The sequence below is a fragment of the Kryptolebias marmoratus genome, linkage group LG20 (genome assembly GCF_001649575.2).
Source record: "Kryptolebias marmoratus isolate JLee-2015 linkage group LG20, ASM164957v2, whole genome shotgun sequence".
Classification (NCBI taxonomy): Eukaryota; Metazoa; Chordata; class Actinopteri; order Cyprinodontiformes; family Rivulidae; genus Kryptolebias; species Kryptolebias marmoratus.
In genome coordinates, this window is record NC_051449.1 from 20,942,797 (window position 1) to 20,950,689 (window position 7,893).

Here is a 7,893-nt window from a genome sequence, read left to right on the forward strand (position 1 = left end):
AAAAAAAAAAAAAAAGTTTCTTTAGTTCAGGCATCTTGCGAGACCACATGATGTTGATATACGGGGGGCCTCGCTAACACACTACATCCAAGCAGGTGAAGATGGCGGATGTGTTGAGTGTTCTCCGTCAGTATAACATTCAGAAAAAAGAAATCATCGCCAAAGGAGATGAAGTGATATTTGGAGAGTTCTCTTGGCCGAAAAATGTCAAGACCAACTACATAATCTGGGGGTATGTCACTGTTAAAATGCGTAGAAACTATATATTTCTTCGCTTTTAGGCCCGCAGCTCGCGCTCCGTAACGACGTAAAGCTCATTAGCTGCTACTTGCTATGATGCTAGCACAACTCCAGTCCCTCTTCGACGTGATTAAAACTTGAGTTTTTATCTGGCTGATTTAGCGTGACTCTTTCATATTGAGCCGTGGAGCGCAGGCTATACGTTGCATACCCATATTGGTGCCAAAATGTGTTTTTGCAGTTTAGTACTTTAGTATAAATCTGTACGGCCAAACTTGCCTCAGTAATGCTAAATTATTAGCGACTTCAGCTAGCTGCGAATTGTGTTTCATGAAGTCTGGGACCAGAGATTCGTGCAGAAACTCTTGTTTTATTCTGTTTAAATACTCTGAACGAATGTATTTCTAGTTCAAGAAGCAAGATTTCTTTCTGTCACGCAGTAAAAAAAAGTCACAGCGATTATTATTGTCTGGTCAGTAAGTTTACAGTGAAGTGTTTATGTGTCAACAACATACAATCTCGTCATAACTTCATAGCTTTAGACTTTTGCAAATAAAATCAACTTAAATCTGGAATCCACAGCGATCTGAGCTATTATTGTCACACAGGATTCTCAAAATAAACTAAGTTTTTTTTCTTCTTTAATTCTTTTCGTGTACCATCAGTACTGGTAAAGAGGGGCAGCCCAAGGAGTACTATACTTTGGACTCCATTTTATTCTTGCTCAACAATGTGCATCTGCCACATTCATCCTATGTGCGACGAGCTGCAGTAAGTAGAGCATTCCTCGTAGTATTTGTAGAGTAAAACATATTTTAAGTCATTTTGCATGTGTCTTCAGTCTGTCTGTAACTAAACATGGCTGCCTATTATTAATAGACAGAAAACATCCCTGTTGTCAGACGACCGGATCGAAAGGGCTTGCTGTCGTACCTCAATGGCGAGAGTTGTAAGTAGCACTTCTTGGGCCATTGTATTTATGTAATGTGCAGAATATATTGTAAGTAACATTGTGTGGATTTTGTGGACATATTTACTTTACTGGCAAGTTTTAGATTTTGTCTTGCTGTAATTTTGCAAAGAGCTTAAACCTGCAATAATGTTGTGAGAGGCAGCTTATGTTCTGGTAACCTTTTAACAAGATATTTTTTTTTCTTGTCCCATAAACATCAATAGAATAAATCACACAAGAATTCAGACATTGTCACAATGATAATGATAACGTTTCCTCTAAGTTTCTGGCATCATGGGGGCATTCAGGGGTGTCAACAAGACAAAGACTTTGAGTTTATGTTTTGCTTTTATTAACAGCAATAAATTTAACATCTGAATAATAACATTAATATTACATTTATGTTATGATATATAATCCAGAGTTTCTCCCAGTGTATTACGCCAGGCTTTCCCTCCCCTGCCGCCAGGCTAAGCTCTGCTTGTTTATTGTAAGATACGTCACCCCCAAGATCTACCTTTCAGGTAGATTTATACTTGACGCGTTGATCACCGTGCGAGGGTCCGCGCGCCAATAGTGACGCAATCGCGCTGTCCCCAGCCCTGCGCGAAGGCCCCACACAGTGTCGTGTCGTGTGGTCGCACACCTCCCAATTCTTGTAACTTTGCGTGAACCGTGCACGCCGTTCCATTCTAAATGGACGATTTTGGTGCTTTAGCGGCGCTGGTTCACCAGTATCAGTATTTACACGATCCCTCCACAATAGAGCCACAGCAATACACATCGAACGAGCGGGTTTAACCAAAAATGGTTAGCCGAGCCAAAATTAAGCGGGTGGCTTTACAAGACCGAATATGGGAAGCATGTTTTGTACTTAGTGAAAATATTAATATGACGCATGCTAATTTATCCTTGTTTAGCAGTAAAACGATGCTATTAAATTCAGCATTAGATATGTTTCGTTTTGTTGTAGTGATCCAACATGCAGCCTGTGCCACAAAAAGTACAGTACAGCATCTGTCTGTTTTTCAGAGTTCTCTGTTGTTATTCATTGGCCTTGATGTGAGACGTGTGTTGGTAATTTGTTTGCACTTTTTCATTTATGTTCATTTATTTGTAAATGTGACTTAAATTAGGATTCAAATTAAGTGCAAACAATGAGTATTTATTTTAATTGTTTTTTTGTTTAAAACAGTATTTCAAAAGTGCGTTTTTGTAAAACTGTAGTTGTGTAAATATTTGACACAAATATCTTACAATATCACATAATAAAGAGCCATATTTTCAACTTTCCCATCAACTTTAATCATTTTCCACATTTTTATTCTTAGATTCAACAAAGACTTTCATTACCGGATAATAGGATGACTTTATTTTTACAAAGGCAAGCGGGTCACAGATTGCTTCTCCTTTTTTCTACTGAGAAACAATTACCACCAGCTCTCAGGCGATTAAATATTTCATGCTAACTTTGAGTTGTTTAGAGCGTTCAGCCTTGAGAGTCAAGCGTTTTTTGTTCTGGTTTTTACATAAATCTGGTCAGGCTTTCCTTCACAGAATACCTCCTTTAAATGTGGCCAAACTACATCAGTGCAGAAAGATGCTATTTGGTTAGCATCACAGTTTGAAGTGCAAAAATCCCTTTGCAAGGATTTTGAGAATTGAGTACATCAAGCTTTTGCTTGCAAAAGATGCACTCTCTCTAAACATGGTTGTACTACAAGTCAACATTTAAAGTCTGTTTGACTTTAAAAGGTTTTTTTTATTTTTATTTTAAACTGCAGTGTTTGCTGTCCTTCAACCTCATATGTTTTGTTAGCTAAGTCAATGCTGATGGTTTCCAGGTCATGAACAACTTTTTTCTATTTTAAAGTATCTTTCCTTTTTTCTTTTTGGTTTACAGCGACGTCAACGAGCATTGACAGAAGTGCACCCATAGAAATAGGTCTTCAAAGGCCAACACAAGGTAAGTCCATATCAGTCTGTGAGTAGAATTTGTAGCAGCTTTTAAAATAATTTAAAATTGTTCACCGGCTAAAAGCTGTTTTTTGTTGTTGTTGTTGTTTGAACTTCTTGTTTTACCACCTGATTTTAGTGCAGTTTCAGTAATTTAAAACCTTGTAGAAACAATCAGACAGTAAACTTGTTTTATTTTTCTCTTTCAAGTCAAAAGAGCAGCTGATGAAGTATCTTCTGAAGCCAAAAAACCAAGGATTGAGGTAAACTGATATAACTGTTTCTTCAGACAAAATACATATAGTATAACATTTAAATAGACTCGCTTTGATTTACGCACCTAAAGAAATAATGTGGCCCTTTTGAAACGAGGTTCTGTGTTATAAACAATTACTATCTTACCTGATGTAGGTAGCTCTTTGAACAGCTTTGGTTTGGGGGAAAACAGTTTAATTTTGACAGGACTGATGAGCTAACGGCTAGTTTAAATGCAGCTAGGAAGTGGATCGTTGTTGCCTTAAAATGGCTCCAGTCTTTAAATTCTAGAGCAACTCATGCATCAACTAATAATTAGCCTTTTATACCTCTTTGAATTCACACTACACAGCTATTCTGTGATCTTCAGATATTCTGAAATTGCTCCTGCAAGAGATTCTAGGCTGCACAGGAAGTACTACAGCTACCTGCCGCTGCACTATTTGTGCTTGAAAATAACCATGGAAATCAATGTACATAACCGTCTAATACAAAATCGATGGAACTGTAAAGGTCCGTGAAACGGTGTTCACACGAAATGCTGCAAAGTTTTGGAGATTGGAGCTCTTTTAAGATGTCAGCAACACACTTGAGCTTAGCTTTGTTCAGACTAGCCATTTGCTCATCAGTTCTGACGGGACTCCAAACTGAAGAGCTACCTACAAGTTCACCACAGTGACTGCAGGCAATAAAATAACTGATATTGTATCTGTTTTAAAATTCAGAAAGAACTTGTTTTACTAAAGTTTTTGTATAATACATTTATTCTGCAGTCAAACACACATTGACTTTTTAAATTTATCATTTTTACCTCAAGGATGAAGAACGAGTGCGTTTGGACAAGGAGCGCCTGGCTGCTCGTCTGGAGGGCCACAAAGAAGGCATCGTGCAGACGGATCAGATCAGGTAGAATACCTAAAGGGATAGTTCAGATCTTTAGAAGTGGAGTTCTTTGGAAAGCTTATGAGCCAATAATATCTTACCTGTTGAAGAGAGATTTTTGAACAACCTCAGTTTGGTAAACTAGCCATCACGATATTGATATTTCTGCCAGAACAATTGTGTAATACAAAATTGACAGCAATTTAAAGGTTTTAAATTAGCATTCGTACGAGCTGCTATGAAATTTTGGAGATTGAAGTCTTAAAATTGCAACGATCCACCTTGGTCTCAGCCCTGCATGGACTAGTCATTAGCTTGTTTAGCTTGGTAAAACTTAAACTCTTTATTATTATTTTTCTGAACTGAGGTTGTTCAACGAGCTATCTACAACAGGTAAGATATTAACTATTCTTAACTTTTTTGCAGAATGCTGAAGAAAATCTGAACTATCCCTTTAACAGAGTAGTATAATCTACAAGTTACATTTCTGTATGAAATCATGTACTTCTATTAATCATTTGTTTTGTAAATAAACTTTAGAATATAATAAAAACAAAGACATGTTAAGTTCAGTCCAACTTTGTCACCCACAAACTAGTTCATGAAGTCAAATGATCCAAACCTTTTCCTTTTTCCCCCTTTTTCTTTTTTCTTCCTAGATCGCTGTCCGAGGCCATGTCAGTGGAAAAAATTGCAGCCATCAAAGCTAAGATTATGGCCAAGAAGCGATCGACCATTAAAACGGATCTGGATGACGACATAACCCTGAAGCAGAGAAGTTTTGTGGATGCAGAGGTGGATGTCACCAGGGATATCGTCAGCCGGGAGCGCGTGTGGAGGACCAGGACGACCATCCTGCAGAGCACCGGGAAGGTCAGAGTTCACCTTGCGCTCCTCATTCTGGCTCAGTGAGCTTTCTTTGTGTAAACGAGCATCTTTCTCCAAGCGCTGGACCTCAAAAACCACCTGTGAGATTAGCATGAGAGTTTGGGGGTTTTCTGTATTTATGTCAGGAATTTATTTTGGCCCTGACATTTGTGGAGTAAACATTTGCTTTTCATCATGTTTTATTAGCACCCTGCAAGAAACTCTTTAAAGTGATCCTGCCCCTGTAGATCCATCTCAGGCATTATGATACATAACAGCTACAGCCTAATAATTGTATTAAACTGAGACACAGGCCAATTCAGCCTTTACATGATATTTTGAAGTGTAAGGAATGCATTTCTCTCTGTTTGCATGTGACACTTAAGGCCACTAGATGGTGTCGTTCATCCAATCTGATGAACCTCAACCCATATTTCTAAATGTTTTTGTTATACAACGCTGGTGATCGTTGATTTGTTTGCCTGGCAGTCAGACATGTTGGAGACCTGACATCGCATTTATCTGCAGTGTCTCACTCCCTCAGTGAGGTGCTGAGACAACAGCTGTCTACAGATTGGCTGCTGTTCTTCCTTATACAAAGTTGACAAAAAGCCTTAGTTTTGTTTTTAACCTTAAAATGAGCTACACGTCACAGATGTGGTTGATTATTGTTCCTTCCAAAAAAAGCTGATATTAGAGAGCTACAGTAATGTTTAAAGTCCCAACAAACATCTGTTCAAGAGTATTTAATATTATTAATATAAATAAAAACAATTAATGAAATGATAAAGTTTTAAAGTCCAAAAGGTTGAGACACACTGATTTTATAATTAAGCTAAAAAAACATTGAGTACTCGTCAGATTTAATAAATCTGCTCAAGTTACACACAACTCTACTGCAGTAACTCATAAAATCTTGTGAGTTTATTTGTGTTTTTCTTCTCTGCATCAGGGCAGTAAGATGTTTTTTTCTCTGACTTTCTCAGACCCACTCTGACACGCACACGTCTGACTTTATAATTCTGCTTCTCTGATATAAATTTGTTTTCAACTCACCTGTTTCTTTCAGTACCTGCATCAGATTTGGATGCAGCAGCCTCTGTGGTTTACTTGTGTCATGTTTTGCCATAGGAAAAAAGATCTTTTTAAGCATTGATTTTTATCTCTATACGTATTCTAATACATCAGGAAACTGACTGACAAGGATTTTAGCAGCAATATTGAATGCTAAATGTGATCTTTTGGCAATGGCTGCGTTTCCATCTTGCAGGCTGAACCAGGCTCGAATTACAGGAAGTAAAACTGGGCAGGGGGCTAAGATGATCAGATTTACAGGAAAGTTGTGGTAATTGGTCAAAACGGTGAGGGATCGGTTGAATATGCGATAATAGTTGCAATTGCCACTTCGTCGGGAACTGATTCAATGCATTAAACATTCTGTAGGTTGCTCATCATTTGTTTGTCACTTTGGATAAATTATCTGCTAAATGAATGATTAATGTAACTTGATAAACACACACGGGAAAGTGGTGTGTCTGTCAACACAGTTTAACACGCACACAAAATGTAAAGGGGCAAAATCAGGAGTGAAAATTTCAACCACCAGTCAAATTCAATTCAAGATGTCCACCACAGATAATTCACACTCACCAACACAAAAATGACTATAACACCAGTTTCACAGATATTGAGCTAAAAATTGATGTGATACTAGCTGAGAATCATTCACAACACATACTCTGAGCGGTGACCTCTCACAATATCACATCAGATTCGGCATAACTTTATTATCTTGGTTTGACTAAAATGGCTATAATGCCATAACTTCTCAACATAAGATGATCTCAGTCTAAAACTCTGGCATGAAAGGCGGCAGTGGATAAGCGTTCCTTCAAAGAATGCTAGACAATGTTTTTTAAAAGTTGGTGGTAGCAGACATCTAACTGTGTGAATACATGAAATTTCCTTGTACAGTAAGTCAGTTGTGTTAAATTTATCATGTCTGTCTTTGTGTTGTTCTCACGTAGAACTTCTCGAAGAACATTTTTGCCATCCTTCAGTCAGTGAAAGCCAGAGAAGAAGGACGAGCACCGGAGCAGAGACCAGCACAGAACACTACCCAAGTGGTAAAAATAACTCTTTAAGAGATTAAAACCTTGAATGCTCTTAATGTTCGGAATTATTACATTTTCACAAGAACTCAGTCAGAATAAAAGGTATTTTTTATGTTTACAAACGGTTGTTTGGATCTAAATCATTAACCTAAAAAATCTTTGTTAGCAGATAAGCATCTAGTATAAATAAAAGACATTAAAAATTTGTCTTTGTGTTGTTTCCAGGACCCGTCCCTCAGGAACAAGCAGCCCGTCCCAGCTGCTTACAACAGATACGTTCAGGAACAGTTCAATAAGAAAGAAGGTGAGTTTGACTGTCCTGAACTGATTCCACACAAGGACGGGGACAGCGTTGTTAAAAGCAGTCGCAGCTGAGAGAATTTTGAAAACACTTTATTTGGTACTGTAACTGTTGCAATATCAAGTTTACTGGGCTCAACATTTGAAGTTCAAAAAGAGTTAAAAAAAGAGTTAAAAAAAAACAAAAAAAAAAAACAACTGGACTTCTATTCTGTAGCTGAAGACGTTTCGCTTCTCATCCGAGGAGCTTTCTCAATTCAGAAATAGAGAGTGTGGAGTTGAGCTTTAAAAGCTGAGATGTGATGTAAGCTGGATTGCTTGCAAATT

The 7,893-nt window shown here is 37.7% G+C and overlaps 1 protein-coding gene across 1 annotated transcript in view; it reads left to right on the top strand.

Annotated features, from left to right (window-relative positions):
- The first annotated feature begins 68 nt into the window (after positions 1-68).
- The window catches only part of cdc73 (cell division cycle 73, Paf1/RNA polymerase II complex component, homolog (S. cerevisiae)), a 27,440-nt gene continuing 19,615 nt past the window's right edge, over positions 69-7,893 (top strand). Inside the window, exons 1-9 of the mRNA XM_017420214.2 lie at positions 69-232; positions 906-1,011; positions 1,120-1,189; positions 3,096-3,158; positions 3,359-3,411; positions 4,221-4,309; positions 4,945-5,158; positions 7,180-7,278; positions 7,492-7,570. Of these exons, the coding sequence (XP_017275703.1) occupies positions 102-232; positions 906-1,011; positions 1,120-1,189; positions 3,096-3,158; positions 3,359-3,411; positions 4,221-4,309; positions 4,945-5,158; positions 7,180-7,278; positions 7,492-7,570 (904 nt within the window). The 5' untranslated portion in view covers positions 69-101. The remainder of the gene's footprint in view (positions 233-905; positions 1,012-1,119; positions 1,190-3,095; positions 3,159-3,358; positions 3,412-4,220; positions 4,310-4,944; positions 5,159-7,179; positions 7,279-7,491; positions 7,571-7,893) is intronic.